Source organism: Monocercomonoides exilis, assembly GCF_001643675.1.
Source record: "Monocercomonoides exilis strain PA203 chromosome Unknown scaffold45-810774, whole genome shotgun sequence".
Lineage (NCBI taxonomy): Eukaryota > Preaxostyla > Oxymonadida > Polymastigidae > Monocercomonoides > Monocercomonoides exilis.
In genome coordinates, this window is record NW_027150590.1 from 134,017 (window position 1) to 151,487 (window position 17,471).

At 39.4% G+C, this 17,471-nt stretch overlaps 6 protein-coding genes across 6 annotated transcripts; 4 read left to right on the forward strand and 2 right to left on the reverse strand.

Moving 5' to 3' along the window:
* Positions 1 to 2,753: 2,753 nt before the first annotated feature.
* MONOS_16077 (uncharacterized protein) lies at positions 2,754 to 3,245 on the forward strand (the record flags this gene model as incomplete). The annotated part of the gene is made up of 1 exon (XM_067868987.1): positions 2,754 to 3,245. The coding sequence occupies one exon, from the start codon at positions 2,754 to 2,756 to the stop codon at positions 3,243 to 3,245; it is 492 nt and encodes a 163-aa protein (XP_067721706.1).
* Positions 3,246 to 4,122: 877 nt separating this feature from the next.
* Positions 4,123 to 4,458, reverse strand: MONOS_16078 (uncharacterized protein; the record flags this gene model as incomplete). Its single annotated transcript, XM_067868988.1, has 1 exon — positions 4,123 to 4,458. The coding sequence occupies one exon, from the start codon at positions 4,456 to 4,458 to the stop codon at positions 4,123 to 4,125; it is 336 nt and encodes a 111-aa protein (XP_067721707.1).
* A 960-nt stretch (positions 4,459 to 5,418) lies between these two features.
* On the forward strand, positions 5,419 to 5,889 carry MONOS_13645 (uncharacterized protein; the record flags this gene model as incomplete). Its single annotated transcript, XM_067866366.1, has 1 exon — positions 5,419 to 5,889. One exon carries the CDS (start codon positions 5,419 to 5,421, stop codon positions 5,887 to 5,889), a length of 471 nt encoding a protein of 156 aa, XP_067721708.1.
* A 2,359-nt stretch (positions 5,890 to 8,248) lies between these two features.
* Positions 8,249 to 8,654, forward strand: MONOS_18062 (uncharacterized protein; the record flags this gene model as incomplete). Its single annotated transcript, XM_067871043.1, has 2 exons — positions 8,249 to 8,419; positions 8,463 to 8,654. 2 exons carry the CDS (start codon positions 8,249 to 8,251, stop codon positions 8,652 to 8,654), a joined length of 363 nt encoding a protein of 120 aa, XP_067721709.1.
* Positions 8,655 to 8,717: 63 nt separating this feature from the next.
* MONOS_13643 (uncharacterized protein) lies at positions 8,718 to 10,974 on the forward strand. Its single transcript, XM_067866364.1, has one exon. The coding sequence runs from the start codon at positions 8,816 to 8,818 to the stop codon at positions 10,409 to 10,411; it is 1,596 nt and encodes a 531-aa protein (XP_067721710.1). The 5' UTR covers positions 8,718 to 8,815; the 3' UTR covers positions 10,412 to 10,974.
* A 3,624-nt stretch (positions 10,975 to 14,598) lies between these two features.
* On the reverse strand, positions 14,599 to 15,179 carry MONOS_13644 (uncharacterized protein; the record flags this gene model as incomplete). Its single annotated transcript, XM_067866365.1, has 3 exons — positions 14,599 to 14,635; positions 14,750 to 14,764; positions 14,977 to 15,179. The coding sequence occupies 3 exons, from the start codon at positions 15,177 to 15,179 to the stop codon at positions 14,599 to 14,601; spliced, it is 255 nt and encodes an 84-aa protein (XP_067721711.1).
* Positions 15,180 to 17,471: the final 2,292 nt, after the last annotated feature.

A 17,471-nucleotide genomic window follows, 5' to 3' on the forward strand; every position in this document is an offset into this window, starting at 1 on the left:
TCAGGCACACCAATTGATATTTCAATCCTTGTTCAGTTCAAAGAACTTCTTTGACAATCCCTCTCAAAAAATATCCATCTTGTTGTCATCCCTTTTGCCTCATGCCCAAGGCTTCATACACAAACAGATTCAAAATAATTCCTCTGCTCATTTTACGCCTTTTGCATTATCTCTTTTCCCCATCACTTTCCATGGACACACAACCCTGATGATCACCAAAGTGCTCACGTGATTGGACTTTCTGACTCCAATTCAAATGCTAAACGCTTCGTGATATTTCCTTCCACAAACAACAACAAAACAAATAGACTGATAAACAATCCTTGTTCCTTCTGATTGATTGATTCACACACTGAGATCAGATGGATTTTTCCAATAATGTTGATGAAGATAACACTTCGAAACAGGGGATGGCGATGATGGAATGGCAGAAAAAGAAAAATTTCACAGCAAGCTTAGTGACATTTCAGTCGAAGAATAATACCTTTCAAATACAAGAAAAACATCTTGTTTTGTCTCTTTGGGTGGTTGAGGGATGTTGATCCAATTTCCCAGATCGAGTATTGGAGAATATGAAGAAGAAGAAAACACGTTTGAAAACATGGAAAGCGAATATGATTCACGAAGGAAAAAGTGAATTTTGATGGATGAATATTGTCCATTTGCATATGCTTTGAACTTCACAATAAAATTGAGAGATAACACAAATATGAGAAGAATGACAGAATTGTCCAAGAGTGCAACAATGTTGTGACATGACCAAAGCAAGATTTGGTGATTTTATTCCTTTTTATTCACTTTTCAATAAAATACCATTTATTCAGGAGATTGGCAGGATATGTTGCAATCCAGTGCTGAATGATAAATAAATACATTGTCGACATTTTCTCCCTCTAATTATCTCATGCTCATCATGAGCACCAGACAGCTGCCAAAAGTTTGAAATCAATTTCTTTTCTGCTCATTTGGCACTCAAACAACAAGAATTGGCAAGGTTATTGAGCTGCCCCACAAACAATCCCCTGTCCCCATTTCTCTTCCAGCCTCTGCCCTTTCAACCAAAATGCTTCAAATTGAATCCTCTTTCATTCATCAATCTCTCTAATCTGTTATGGAAAATGATCAAAGTTAAATGATAAAAAAACTGTCAACAGAATGGGAAATCAAGACGTCAAACATTCCAGCTGGGATGAGTGAATTATTTTTTTGTGATATGGCAGATGAGACAACAACAATTTTATTATGAGGGAAGCTGGAATTATTCTTTTTGATTGTTGGAGAACTGTCAAGCCATGACATTTTCGATGGAAATGAAGAATTTTCAATGTATGCATTTTATATTATTCTATTGATTGTGAAGATATTTCCATCCATATCCTCTCCTAAGTCGTGATTCAGACAAATTATATTTAAAATGGATGATTTGTGCTAAACAGAGCAGAACAGCGAGGAAGCGAGGCAAATGTTATTTTACAAATATATTGGAATGTGAATGCATTTTGTTACAAATGTTTATGTTACTTATTTTGGATTCAACATGTGGCATATGGAAATACGATGAATAATGAAAATTAATAGAGCAGAAATCAACGGGGTTGGAAGATGTCCAAGACAAAAAGGAAGAATGTCCAATCTCTATGAAAAGGAAGCACCTTTTGAGGATGAAGAGGACATTTTCAAAAAAAGCATTGTAAGAAAAATTGAGTCAGATGACTGAAACAGGTGATTGAAATTGGTTGAGACAGAGCAAGGCGCCTTTCTTGGGATGAGAAGGGCAAGACATTGATTTTATGGACCGGGGGGAGCGATGGAACAGCATTTGATTGCTTGGCTTGAGAGGCGAAAATAAGAGGAAAACAGACAGTTTTGCGTAATACGGCAGCTGGAGGCAAATTACAGGCAAAATGGATCCGAATCATTTAACACTCGCCTTTGGCATTGTGTCGTCGATGGGTTATCCATTGAAGCAGAGAACGAGGTTATGATGCTGAAGATATCTTCTGACAGAAGATATATAGTATTCAAACTTGACAATAACATCGCCGTCATCATCTTTATCATCTTCATCTCTATCATTGCCATCATTGCTGTCATCGTCTTCTTCCTCTTCTCCATCTTCATCTCTTTCATCTACTTCATTTCCTTCATCGAATTCTTCTCCTTCATTGTTTTCATATGCACCTCCTCGACAAATGAAATTTTGTATTTTTACCTTCTTGGCCATTATCATTTTCTTCTTCTTCTTCTTCTTCTTTATCTTCATCAAATCAGGAGCAAAGCCGCCTTTACAGCTCCGAATTCAAAACCGCGTTCACTCCGCCAAATGCAGCTCTGCACAATATTCAGAGTAATTCGCCGTAATTGTCTTCTTTATTGCTGACTTCGAAATGAACCGAATTGATTTCTTTGTATTTTATCATGTGCGAGGATTAGTTTCTTGCTTCCTGCCAGAAAGAGACAAAATTCATTCTCGTCCGAAATATCATTACGCGTTTTTGAACCATCAACAACTTTCAGCAAAGATTAAACTTCTTCTTCTGTTCCACTGTCATCGTCGTTATCTGTTCAACTTCGACCACTGGCTCTGCCTGCTGCTGCACACAGTTCAATTGCCTTGCTTCTGTGGGACACTTCTGAGACAGAATTGGCATTCTGCGAGTGCAGCATCCCGAACAACAACATGAAGCCGATGAGCAACGAGGAAGACGCATGAATCAATCGTTTGATGGGAAGGGAAAGAGAAAGAGTGATCGATGAAAGAGGTGCAAGAGATGGAGGCCAAGAAAGAGATCGAGATAAAAGAACAGAGACCTCCGTTCCAATTACCATCATCGACAAAAGCATCAAGGACAACGACAATCAGCAGAAAGGGTTCTTCCATGCCAGTGCGGCATATGGAATTTGTTTGTATTCTGGTTCATTATTCTCTGTCAAAGGCTCCTCCTCCTTCTCTTAGAAGGCAGCGAGCAGCACACTCCCAACTTCCTCATGTTCCGAAAAATCGTATGAAGTATTTCGCTCATGCTGGTCATTCAGGCGCTGCTGCTTTTCTTTTTCCGTCCACCTCTCTGCCTATTTGCAGTGCTTCCTCAATGCTGATGCAATGCAATCTTGCGAATCTCTTCTTCTGGTTGTTGGGCTACTCTTCACAGAAAGGCAGTTGCGCTTTCTTTCTCACTTCAGCCTCCTCAACACACACTCCACCAACTTGTCCCACAACCCCTCTCTCTTTCTCTTCAAGATGAAACTGAAAGAGTGAACGCACTTGCCGAACTCATGACAAGGAACCACGACATCGTTCTTCAATCATCGTTCTTCACACAATAGATCGACGCCATTTTATAACCGTTTCCATCCACTTTGTCTTCGATCAACGCTCTTGCTCCGCTTGTGCATTTCGAAGCACATGCATTTTAATCCTCTTCTGTCTTTGTCATTGCTCGCCCCGCAGCTGATATCCACACCTCCAGTTCCTGTTCCAATCTGCTGCACTCTTTTCCGAGCTCCGCTGACCTCCTAACTTGCACCTTCGTGCCTTCGCTGTCTGCTCCCTTCGACAAAGCACTCCAGCTTTTGAGGCTGTGCGGAATCAACGAGCAGTTCATGATCGCTCTCTCCACTTTCTTCTTCTGCCAGCTCGTCACACTTTTTTTCTGGTGAGAAGCTCTCTGCAACAGCAGCTCATTCTTCCTTTTCGCTGTTTTCGTTCTCTTTGTCCATTTAGCCAGATGTCGAAAGCATTTCCGAAGTGTCTGGTTTGTGGGGCATACATTTTTCTTCTCTGTTTTATCCTTCTTTTCTCACTTCTCTTCTCTCAACCAAGCGTCTCCTTCTTCTTCCTCTTTTCCTTCCAACTTTCTTTCTCTTTCTCTTTCTCTCTCTCTATCTCTTTCTCTCTTTCTCTCTCTCTACGCCAAACATATGCAATCATCCGATGTGTTTTTTGTTGTCCTCGAACCAAACATCTCCAATGCGCCTGGTGATAGTCAATCATTTCAAACAGATCATTCTGGTGAATGTTAACTCGTTCGCCTCTCCTTGGCACACACTCCGATTTCTCTCTTTTTCGAAGCAAGACCTGCTGCTCATCAAAGAACTCCGCATTTCGCCCATCCGTTTTCATCAATGTTTTTCTTCATCTTCTTCACTTTCTTTATCTGCTTTTCTCTCTTCGACTTTTTCGTCACGTTTTTCTTTCCACGACCTAAGCATATGAAATAATTTTATTTCCTTCTTTATCATTATCTTCATCACCTTCTTCTTCTTCTCTTTCCTTTTCTTCTTTTCTTCTCCGCCTTCATCACCTTCATCACCTTCTGCAAGTGTTTCTTCTTCATCGAATTCGACTAATTTTTGTTTTTCTTCATCTTCTTCTTTGTCTTCACCTTCTTTTCCCCGCGCCATGAATTCATCCTCCTCCATTTCCTGCTTCCTCTTCAGTCGAAACGCCAAATGCATTTGATCCGCATTGTCCTGCTGTTGAGTCTTCTCCTTCTCGAAACAATTGCCAAACGAAGAATATTTCTGGCTGGCTGTCATCTGTGTGAAACAGCCTGTTTGCCATTTTTGGCTTTGTGTCAGAGCATGTCAGGAGAGAAACGACGAATTTCGTTTTGAAATGATTCTCTGAAGATTATAATTCTGTTGATGCTGCAATTCCTTCTTCTTCTTCTTCTTCCCCCTCATCGCTTTCTTCCCCCTCTTTGCATTCTTCATTATGTTTGCTGTAATTGTTGTCATTTGCGCTGCTCTGACAAATGAAGTTATCTGCACATATTTTCTTCTTGGCTGATATAATATTCTCCTTCTTTGTCTTCTTCACGCTCTTCCTCCTCCTCCATTTCTTCTTCCAACAACATCACTTCTTCACCGTCTTTTTCTTCTTCTCAAGCAGACTTCCCTTTTTTCAATGTGAAGCACACCATATCACCCTGCTGTGCCATCACTGCCTCAACTGACTTTGGATCAGTTCTCTCATGTTGTGTGCAACCTGCCACCAGCAAATGAATCACAGTCATGGACGAAGGATGATCCTGCCTCCCTGTCCAACATTCACTCCAGCCAAATAGTGTTACGCACTGAGGATGTGCAAGAGCAATATGCAGCGATTCCGCCTCCAGAACACTCACTTCCTCTTCCTCTTCCTCTTCCTCTTCTCTTCTTTCTTTCACTTTAGCATTAGCAACTCCTTTTTTTCTTTTTCTTTTTCTTTTATCTGGGACATTTCCAATCCCAAACTGCGGCTCTAACTTTTCCTTCATTACAGTCCCCAAGCTGAACGTGTTTCGACCATCGAGCTCGGCTTTGAACCTTATCAAAGAAAGAGAGTTGCAACAAAGAATCTTTGCTGCTCTTTGGAAACAACATCTTCTTGCTCCGCCTGTCCAGCCACCTGTTCCACTCCCTTGTCCATTTCGAATGTTTCATCTGTGTCGAGCGATGGACGAAGTACTCTGTCAAAGCCAGAAAGGTTTTGAAACAGCATCAACTGCACAACCTTTCTGTTCCACTGTGGTTTGTGCTATTTTGAAAGGGAAAGAGGAGGGAAAGAAGCATCAGGTCGAGCGAGAGGTGGGAAGCTGGAGGAGGAAGCGAGCAGATTTAACAGGCATTCCAGAAGATTTTGCGCATTGCAGAGAACAATCACAACAGAGCAAGAAGGAAATTGAAGGGAAGAGAGAGAGAGAGAGAAAGAGAGATAAAGAAGCAGATGAAGCATACGCTGATGTTCAAGCAGGTGGCAAAGCAGCTGCAAGGTTTGGTGAACAGCAGGATGAATGCGCAGGCACATTGCGAGAAGCTGCTGATGATTCACACATGCAAAACAATGCCATTGCAGTTGTGTGGCCAGCTGTTTCCGGAAATACACAGAAGCGAAAAGAGGGATGAGATGCTGTTTATGAGAACGTATGAGATCGAAGAGGAGGATTCGCCTATGGGTCCGTTTGACTCGACTCGATTGCAGACAGCAGAAAGAGAGACAAGAATGGGAGTGATTTGAGAGAGGGAAATGGGGCTGATAAAGCGATTGCTGCAATTTCTTCTTCTTCATCATCATCATCTTCTTCTTCTTCATCTTCTTCTTCGTTTTCTGCATTAATGTTTGTTTCATCCTCTTTCAACTTCATATAAACTCCTTTTTGTTCAGTCTATTTTCACAAACAGGCGATTGTCCTGCCCTTCTCCTGTGCCATTGCCCTCGAAACTCTGATTCATTGAGCTCTCTCCTCTCTTTCATTCTTCCTCCTCTCAGCAAACAGACACCTCTTTTGTCCATTTCAGACAACATCATCACACCCAGACAGGCAGCAAAAGAGAAGAATAACATTAATAATGAAATTCTTCAACGAACACAAACAAACAATAAAGTTCATTTCATTCACCCCATTTCCTGTTATTTTGACAAAACCATTCATCATCATCATCATCATTTCCAACAATCAAAAATGAATGACTCTTTCTTCTTTCAAAAATGATATTGCTTTTGTCTTCATTCTGCTTCAGGGCTGTATTCAACTCATCTGCTCCATCTGCCACCTTTTTTGAATGCAAGCCTTTCATTCTTCGTGTGGCCAAGTCAAATCTTCTGTCATAAGATTCTATTTGATCGTGCTCACGACAGATTTGGGATGATAAAAGAAAAGAAAGCCCAACTGGATTTATTGTGGCTGAATGGGCATATGGACAAGTCAGAAAAGAGGGAGGATGGATATATGGAGTTTGGAGAGAAGATATGCTTTTGAGGAGAAAGCAGGATGTCTTGAAGGGGAAAGGAACGACAAAAGGATGTTTTTTGGGGGGAGAAAGAGGTGTTTTTGTGAGGTTTAAGAGGCAAAATGGATGCACAGGAGATGGATTTGGATGAAGCGCTGAGAGATTGTTTTTTCGATTTTTGTCATTGGGAAGGCGTAGATGTCGTATTTATTGTTGGAGAAATGGAATTTGTTGTGGAGGAGGTGTGGTGAAGCGGAGGAATAGAGGGAAGAAGATGGATGGAGTGAATAGAATATATTATCTTTGGAGGGGAGGATGAGAGTTGGAAAGGAAATGGAGAGATATGAAAAAGGGATATTATATTTTTATGTATCGAAAGAAGGTGGAGGCACACGAGGTGGAGCAAGGGGAAAAAGTTTTTGCTGATGTATGTTTGATAAGAGAGAAAAGTGGGGTTGAAGAAGAAAAAAATGAGAGAGATTTTTTTTTAATATTTAAAATTTTTTATTGAATGGACAGTTTGGTCGCGCCTCTCATTTGCAGGGCAAGGATCGGGGGTGGAGGCGGAGGAAGACGGGAAGAAGGAACATCAGCGCTGGCACTTTGTGTTGAGGATGATGAGATGGAGGGAGGTGAGGAGTTGACCATGGGAAGGTGCCTTCCAAAGAAGACAGAAAAAGAATGGAGATGCAAATTTTTTGGTTGGGAAAATGGATGGACTGGGATATGGGTGTGGTGATGTAATGTTGTTGCTTTGGGGGAAATGTGGAGAAGAAGAAGGCAATGCAGAGAAAAGGGGTGAGACGTGTTTATCAGATGGAATATTTTTCATTGCTGGTTTTTTTTTATAGAATGGAATTGGTGAAGTTATTTGAGAAGAAGCAACAAGAAGTTGGACTTTGGCTATTTATTTTTTTGGGGGGAAGCAGAAGGGAAGCGAAGATGAGGCAGATGGAATTTATAGGGAGAAAGGAACAATATTATAAAAAGAAGAAGAAAGAAAAAGTCAGCGAAAGGCGGTCATTGTGAAAGATATAGGTTTGCATTTTTTTATTACTATTTTTTATTATATGTTATTTTTTATTTATAAAATAAGGATTTTTACAAGAATGTTCAACGACAAGGAATGAACATGGATTATGGAAAGAGGGGATATTGGATGCATTAAAGAAGTCAGAAAATAATAATTGAATTGGCGCGTAGAGGAGTGAGCCAGATGAAATGTCAAGGAAATGAAAAGATATTTTTCTTTCTTTTTTGAAGGTTTGGGAAGACATATCGGGAGAATTTTGTTAAAAGCCGAAAATGAGATCAAGGAATTGATGATGCAGCAGAAGAAGAAATTTGGCAAATGTTTGAGAAGAAGAAGATATCTTTTTGGAAGTTCGATTGAAAGAGAAAATTTGAATAAGGCGAAGAAAGAATGGAACAGGAAAAGCAAATATATGATTTTTAGAGATATTTGAAGAAAAGTTGGAAGAAGGGAGAAGATGAGTATTCTTTTGTGAGGGAGTTATTGAACTCGTCTGTTGAAATGAAGGGGATTGAGCTGATTGGAGATGAAATTTGGAGTATTGTGTGTGGAATGAGGGGGAGTGCGATTGTGGTGAAGGGATGTGGTGTGGAGATGGGGAGAGGCAAGGAGGCGGGGGTGTTTGAGCTGGGTGGGTGCAGAGGGGTGTTTTGGAACATCACGCTGAGAGGGGTTGGAAGGGGAGGAAATGTGTGTGGGAGACTGTTTGGAGGAGAGGGGAGGATGGGGCAGACGAGGAGTGAGAGAGAAGGTGGGGGAAGAGGAAGAGCCGGACGGGGAAGAGGAAGTGGAAGAGGTGAAGAAGGAGAGAGGGGAGGACAACGAGGAGGTGGAGGAAGAAGAGGTGGAGAAGGAAGAGGAAAAGGAAGAGAAGAAGGAAGTGAAGGAGGAGGGAGTGTATTGGTGAGTGAGTCAGATTTCTCATCTTTTTGTGTGTCTTCAGCCCCGTTTCTGGCGCCACCCTTGACATGCCTTGTATCTCTCACCCAGCTGACCTTCTTCAACATCTCCACAAATCCATCGAAAACAACACATCTGGCTGAAGGGCTGAGCCAAAGGGTGTTTCTGATGAGTGGATGCTCATTTTCATCAGTGTGGGATGTTTATGATGGGGGCATTGTCCCCTCGCTGAACAGCCCCTCATCTTCCCTGGATGCCTCGAACACCTCATTTGTCGGATGCCATCGTTCACAGAATGTTGAAGTCAATGGGAGTGAAGGGAATCTGTCGAAGCCAGCGAGACAGAATCAGACAGACAATGGGGCGAATTCGTTCACCTGGTGTGTGTGGAATGGGTCAAATACAACTGGAAATCAAAATTCTGTCTCAGATGGAGTTTCGAGTGGAGGGGCGATTAACATGTATAATCTGGGATCGGGAACGCTTTCAGTGAAATTTTGTTCATTCAATGATTGTTATGCGCATTATGGTGGCGGTGGTATTATGTGCTATAAAATCAGCTCAATCAAGATTGAGAACAACTCGTTCAATGCATGTACCGCAAAAAATAATTATGGAGGAGGGATGTATACTTATTCGATTTCGTCATGTGTCAGGATCAGTGGGTGCGAATTCCAGAAATGTTCTGCAAAATATGATGGAGGAGGCCTTTATCTCGAAAATTTTAATGTTTCTGGATCTTCCTGTATTGGAACAGAAAGTGGGAACGGGGAGAGCGCTTGTGTGTTTGAGTGCTCATTCACTTCGTGCTCGCTTACAAATTCTTATGGCGGAGGGATGTATTGCCAAAGTGTTCCATCTGCATTCAAAATGCGGAGCCTCCAGTTTATTTCGTGCTCTGCAGTATCTTGGGGCGGAGGATTGGATTTTTATCCATATCAATCAACACCTCCAAGCAACAACGTTTATTGCTATTTCTTCTTCTTCCACGATTGCAGATGCACAACCACTTCCACTCCATATGGCCACGATGTGCTTTTTGAAGATGATTACAATCACTTTTCTTCGAACAACCCATTCTATGAATCGTACACAACGAATAGTGATGAGAAGAGAGTGTGCTATGAATATTATTCGGGCGGTTGGTATTATCAGCACACAGAAAAGAAGGAATGGTTGAAGGAAGGGATGAAGGATCGGTATGTTGGGGTGAGTGGAAATGACGCAAATAATCTGTGTGGGATGAGTGAGTCTGCACCGTGCAAGACAGTGGGGCATGCAGTGGGGTCGAGCATGGCGCAGTTGAGCTCGACAATCACGTTGCTGGGTGGGAGGCATGTGAGTGAAGAGAAGACGATCAGTATTAGGGAAAAGAAGATTTCTGTTGTTGGGAAAGGGAAGACAGTGAGTGTGATTGGAACATGTGAGCTTTCTACCTTTTCAACAACGCTGTTCAGCATATCTTCTGGTCAACTGGAGGTGGGGCATGTGGGAATCGACCACAACTCGATGAGAAGTCCATCGCCGAGTGTGTTTGTGGCGTCTGTGGGAAGCGGGACACTTTCGCTGGAGGATGTGGTGATTAATTCTTCGACATCAGGTGGGAGTGGAATGACGAAGTGTGTGTTTGAAGTGGCTCTGAAGCAATTGAAGACAATTGATGTGGAGATAGAAAACATGAAAATATCACAGCCTATTTTCGCTGAACCATCATCAGTAGGATTGGCATTGGGAGAAAATTGGTTGTTGTTTATTTTGTTCTGACTGCACAACACGCAAACTGAAGAGAGAAAAAAAAATAGAAATTCTGAGATTAACTTTTTGTTATCTTATTTTTGTTGAAATGGAATATGATGAAGTGTTATTTTGCATTGAGGGTGCATTCTCTTTACGAAAAAGAATTTTTTTTATGAAAATGATATTTTGATAAATATTTTGTGGATGCTTGAAAAGATGAAATAACATAAAAAGAAAATCAAAAACAATGATGAAACGATAAATTATTAATGAATTCAAATATCTGTTTTTTTAACAAAATGCTCCGAAAACTATTCTCATAGGAACATTTTGCTCAAAAAATAACTTGACTAAAAAATAATAATAATAAAAATCGAAAAAGTATATATTTTTTTTATTAAGAAAATCGAATTTATCAATAATCATGATTTATCAATCACTTTAGATTGCGATGATAATAAAATTATCATAGATTTATAAACGAGCTGCTTTTGTTTTCTGATGATTGTGAATCATGAACACCACAGATAATCTTGTTTCAATGAGTGTATTATTGTGAATTAATAATAAATTATAAATACAAAAACAAAGAATTTTCATTTTTTTTTTAATAAAAAAAAAAAAATAAATAAATTTAAAGATAAAAGAAGGATTGGTATCAAATTATTTATTGGGATTTGTATTTTTTTTCAAAAATTGGTTCATATGTAAACTTTCTCACAAATGGGTGATTGTTTTTGAAATCATAGAAAAGATCTGGAGTGAAATTTTCCATTATTCACTCACCCGCTTTTCAGTGAAGTTAGTTGTATTGAATTGAAATTGACACAAAGAATTGTCAAAGAACAACAAATGTGATGTTATCTCATTTCAGACAGTTTATTGATGTTGTTTTCCACAAATTATTAAAAATCTGAATTGATTGACAGAACGTGTCTGATCTCAAAAAAAATAGAATAGCCTTGAATAGCATAATCCTCAAAACAATGAATCATTGTTGGGATAGTATCAACAATTTATCTTTTTTAAAAGACATTAAATCTTGAAACACTCTTCTTTTGCTCATTTCTCAATGATCGTTTGTTGTTGGGTCTTTTCATCTCGATCAAATATTTTGAAATATTTTTCTTCTTGATTCTTATTTCTTATTTTCAGATATCTCAATTTTTGTTCACAAAGTGGGAAATTGGGTAAGAATTGGAATAACAAACTGAAGAAGAAAGAGGGATGAGCATTCAATTTGATGAAAAGAAACAAATATTAATTTCAGTTGAAAAGAATATGAAATGAAATTATTTTCATTTATTGAATAATAGAATGATTTTGCTGATTAATTGTGATGTTTGAATTTTAAGGAACAAAGAATATTGAATATATTCATTTCATATTCTTTTCAACTGAAATTAATATTTGTTTCTTTTCATCAAATTGAATGCTCATCCCTCTTTCTTCTTCAGTTTGTTATTCCTATTCTTTCCCAATTAACCACTTTGTGAACAAAAGTTGAGATATCTGAAAATATGGAATAAGAATCAAGAAGAAAAATATTTCAAAATATTTGATCGAGATGAAAAGACCCAACAACAAACGATCATTGAGAAATGAGCAAAAGAAGAGTGTTTCAAGATTTAATGTCTTTTAAAAAAGATAAATTGTTGATACTATCCCAACAATGATTCATTGTTTTGAGGATTATGCTATTCAAGGCTATTCTATTTTTTTTGAGATCAGACACGTTCTGTCAATCAATTCAGATTTTTAATAATTTGTGGAAAACAACATCAATAAACTGTCTGAAATGAGATAACATCACATTTGTTGTTCTTTGACAATTCTTTGTGTCAATTTCAATTCAATACAACTAACTTCACTGAAAAGCGGGTGAGTGAATAATGGAAAATTTCACTCCAGATCTTTTCTATGATTTCAAAAACAATCACCCATTTGTGAGAAAGTTTACATATGAACCAATTTTTGAAAAAAAATACAAATCCCAATAAATAATTTGATACCAATCCTTCTTTTATCTTTAAATTTATTTATTTTTTTTTTTTTATTAAAAAAAAAATGAAAATTCTTTGTTTTTGTATTTATAATTTATTATTAATTCACAATAATACACTCATTGAAACAAGATTATCTGTGGTGTTCATGATTCACAATCATCAGAAAACAAAAGCAGCTCGTTTATAAATCTATGATAATTTTATTATCATCGCAATCTAAAGTGATTGATAAATCATGATTATTGATAAATTCGATTTTCTTAATAAAAAAAATATATACTTTTTCGATTTTTATTATTATTATTTTTTAGTCAAGTTATTTTTTGAGCAAAATGTTCCTATGAGAATAGTTTTCGGAGCATTTTGTTAAAAAACAGATATTTGAATTCATTAATAATTTATCGTTTCATCATTGTTTTTGATTTTCTTTTATGTTATTTCATCTTTTCAAGCATCCACAAAATATTTATCAAAATATCATTTTCATAAAAAAATTCTTTTTCGTAAAGAGAATGCACCCTCAATGCAAAATAACACTTCATCATATTCCATTTCAACAAAAATAAGATAACAAAAAGTTAATCTCAGAATTTCTATTTTTTTCTCTCTTCAGTTTGCGTGTTGTGCAGTCAGAACAAAATAAACAACAACCAATTTTCTCCCAATGCCAATCCTACTGATGATGGTTCAGCGAAAATAGGCTGTGATATTTTCATGTTTTCTATCTCCACATCAATTGTCTTCAATTGCTTCAGAGCCACTTCAAACACACACTTCGTCATTCCACTCCCACCTGATGTCGAAGAATTAATCACCACATCCTCCAGCGAAAGTGTCCCGCTTCCCACAGACGCCACAAACACACTCGGCGATGGACTTCTCATCGAGTTGTGGTCGATTCCCACATGCCCCACCTCCAGTTGACCAGAAGATATGCTGAACAGCGTTGTTGAAAAGGTAGAAAGCTCACATGTTCCAATCACACTCACTGTCTTCCCTTTCCCAACAACAGAAATCTTCTTTTCCCTAATACTGATCGTCTTCTCTTCACTCACATGCCTCCCACCCAGCAACGTGATTGTCGAGCTCAACTGCGCCATGCTCGACCCCACTGCATGCCCCACTGTCTTGCACGGTGCAGACTCACTCATCCCACACAGATTATTTGCGTCATTTCCACTCACCCCAACATACCGATCCTTCATCCCTTCCTTCAACCATTCCTTCTTTTCTGTGTGCTGATAATACCAACCGCCCGAATAATATTCATAGCACACTCTCTTCTCATCACTATTCGTTGTGTACGATTCATAGAATGGGTTAGCCGATGAAAAGAGATTGTAATAATCTTGGAAAAACACATCATGGCCATATGGAGTGGAAGCGTTGCAACTACAATCGTGGAAGAAGAAGAAATAGCAATATTGATTGTTGCTTGGAGCTATTTGTTGGTTTGGATTGAAACACAATCCTCCGCCATATGACACTGCTGAGCACGAAATAAACTGGAGGCTCCTCATCTTGAATGCAGCCGGAACAGTAACACAACACAACCCTCCACCATGTGAACCTGTAAGAGAGCACGAAGTGAATGAGCACTCAAACACACAAGCGCTCTCTCCTTTGCCGTTTTCTGTTCCAATACAGGAAGATCCAGAAACATTAAAATTTTCGAGATAAAGGCCTCCTCCATCATATTTTGCAGAACATTTCTGGAATTCGCACCCACTGATCCTGACACATGACGAAATCGAATAAGTATACATCCCTCCTCCATAATTATTTTTTGCGGTACATGCATTGAACGAGTTGTTCTCAATCTTGATTGAGCTGATTTTATAGCACATAATACCACCGCCACCATAATGCGCATAACAATCATTGAATGAACAAAATTTCACTGAAAGCGTTCCCGATCCCAGATTATACATGTTAATCGCCCCTCCACTCGATATTCCATCTGAATAAGAACTACTTGTTCCAGTGGTTTTTGACCCATTCCACACACACCAAGTGAATGAATTTGCCCCATTGTCTGTCTGATTCTGTCTCGCTGGCTTCGATGGATTTCCTTCGCTCCCATTGACTGCAACATTCTGTGAACGATGGCATCCGACAAATGAGGTGTTCGAGGCAGACAAGGATGATGAAGGGCTGTTGAGCGAGGGGACAATGCCCCCATCATACACATCCCACACTGATACAAATTCACACCCACTCATCAGAAACGAGGTTTGGCTCAGCCCTTCATCCAGATGTGTTGTTTTCGATGGATTTGTGGAGATGTTGAAGAAGGTCAGCTGGGTGAGAGATACAAGGCATGTCAAGGGTGGCGCCAGAAACGGGGCTGAAGACACACAAAAAGATGAGAAATCTGACTCACTCACCAATACACTCCCTCCTCCTTCACTTCCTTCTTCTCTTCCTTTTCCTCTTCCTTCTCCACCTCTTCTTCCTCCACCTCCTCGTTGTCCTCCCCTCTCTCCTTCTTCACCTCTTCCACTTCCTCTTCCCCGTCCGGCTCTTCCTCTTCCCCCACCTTCTCTCTCACTCCTCGTCTGCCCCATCCTCCCCTCTCCTCCAAACAGTCTCCCACACACATTTCCTCCCCTTCCAACCCCTCTCAGCGTGATGTTCCAAAACACCCCTCTGCACCCACCCAGCTCAAACACCCCCGCCTCCTTGCCTCTCCCCATCTCCACACCACATCCCTTCACCACAATCGCACTCCCCCTCATTCCACACACAATACTCCAAATTTCATCTCCAATCAGCTCAATCCCCTTCATTTCAACAGACGAGTTCAATAACTCCCTCACAAAAGAATACTCATCTTCTCCCTTCTTCCAACTTTTCTTCAAATATCTCTAAAAATCATATATTTGCTTTTCCTGTTCCATTCTTTCTTCGCCTTATTCAAATTTTCTCTTTCAATCGAACTTCCAAAAAGATATCTTCTTCTTCTCAAACATTTGCCAAATTTCTTCTTCTGCTGCATCATCAATTCCTTGATCTCATTTTCGGCTTTTAACAAAATTCTCCCGATATGTCTTCCCAAACCTTCAAAAAAGAAAAGAAAAATATCTTTTCATTTCCTTGACATTTCATCTGGCTCACTCCTCTACGCGCCAATTCAATTATTATTTTCTGACTTCTTTAATGCATCCAATATCCCCTCTTTCCATAATCCATGTTCATTCCTTGTCGTTGAACATTCTTGTAAAAATCCTTATTTTATAAATAAAAAATAACATATAATAAAAAATAGTAATAAAAAAATGCAAACCTATATCTTTCACAATGACCGCCTTTCGCTGACTTTTTCTTTCTTCTTCTTTTTATAATATTGTTCCTTTCTCCCTATAAATTCCATCTGCCTCATCTTCGCTTCCCTTCTGCTTCCCCCCAAAAAAATAAATAGCCAAAGTCCAACTTCTTGTTGCTTCTTCTCAAATAACTTCACCAATTCCATTCTATAAAAAAAAACCAGCAATGAAAAATATTCCATCTGATAAACACGTCTCACCCCTTTTCTCTGCATTGCCTTCTTCTTCTCCACATTTCCCCCAAAGCAACAACATTACATCACCACACCCATATCCCAGTCCATCCATTTTCCCAACCAAAAAATTTGCATCTCCATTCTTTTTCTGTCTTCTTTGGAAGGCACCTTCCCATGGTCAACTCCTCACCTCCCTCCATCTCATCATCCTCAACACAAAGTGCCAGCGCTGATGTTCCTTCTTCCCGTCTTCCTCCGCCTCCACCCCCGATCCTTGCCCTGCAAATGAGAGGCGCGACCAAACTGTCCATTCAATAAAAAATTTTAAATATTAAAAAAAAATCTCTCTCATTTTTTTCTTCTTCAACCCCACTTTTCTCTCTTATCAAACATACATCAGCAAAAACTTTTTCCCCTTGCTCCACCTCGTGTGCCTCCACCTTCTTTCGATACATAAAAATATAATATCCCTTTTTCATATCTCTCCATTTCCTTTCCAACTCTCATCCTCCCCTCCAAAGATAATATATTCTATTCACTCCATCCATCTTCTTCCCTCTATTCCTCCGCTTCACCACACCTCCTCCACAACAAATTCCATTTCTCCAACAATAAATACGACATCTACGCCTTCCCAATGACAAAAATCGAAAAAACAATCTCTCAGCGCTTCATCCAAATCCATCTCCTGTGCATCCATTTTGCCTCTTAAACCTCACAAAAACACCTCTTTCTCCCCCCAAAAAACATCCTTTTGTCGTTCCTTTCCCCTTCAAGACATCCTGCTTTCTCCTCAAAAAGCATATCTTCTCTCCAAACTCCATATATCCATCCTCCCTCTTTTCTGACTTGTCCATATGCCCATTCAGCCACAATAAATCCAGTTGGGCTTTCTTTTCTTTTATCATCCCAAATCTGTCGTGAGCACGATCAAATAGAATCTTATGACAGAAGATTTGACTTGGCCACACGAAGAATGAAAGGCTTGCATTCAAAAAAGGTGGCAGATGGAGCAGATGAGTTGAATACAGCCCTGAAGCAGAATGAAGACAAAAGCAATATCATTTTTGAAAGAAGAAAGAGTCATTCATTTTTGATTGTTGGAAATGATGATGATGATGATGAATGGTTTTGTCAAAATAACAGGAAATGGGGTGAATGAAATGAACTTTATTGTTTGTTTGTGTTCGTTGAAGAATTTCATTATTAATGTTATTCTTCTCTTTTGCTGCCTGTCTGGGTGTGATGATGTTGTCTGAAATGGACAAAAGAGGTGTCTGTTTGCTGAGAGGAGGAAGAATGAAAGAGAGGAGAGAGCTCAATGAATCAGAGTTTCGAGGGCAATGGCACAGGAGAAGGGCAGGACAATCGCCTGTTTGTGAAAATAGACTGAACAAAAAGGAGTTTATATGAAGTTGAAAGAGGATGAAACAAACATTAACGCAGAAAACGAAGAAGAAGATGAAGAAGAAGAAGATGATGATGATGAAGAAGAAGAAATTGCAGCAATCGCTTTATCAGCCCCATTTCCCTCTCTCAAATCACTCCCATTCTTGTCTCTCTTTCTGCTGTCTGCAAT

Excerpts from the sequence above, each read along its gene's own strand:
- MONOS_13643 (XM_067866364.1), top strand. The coding sequence starts at position 8,816 with ATGAGTGGATGCTCATTTTCATCAGTGTGGGATGTTTATGATGGGGGC.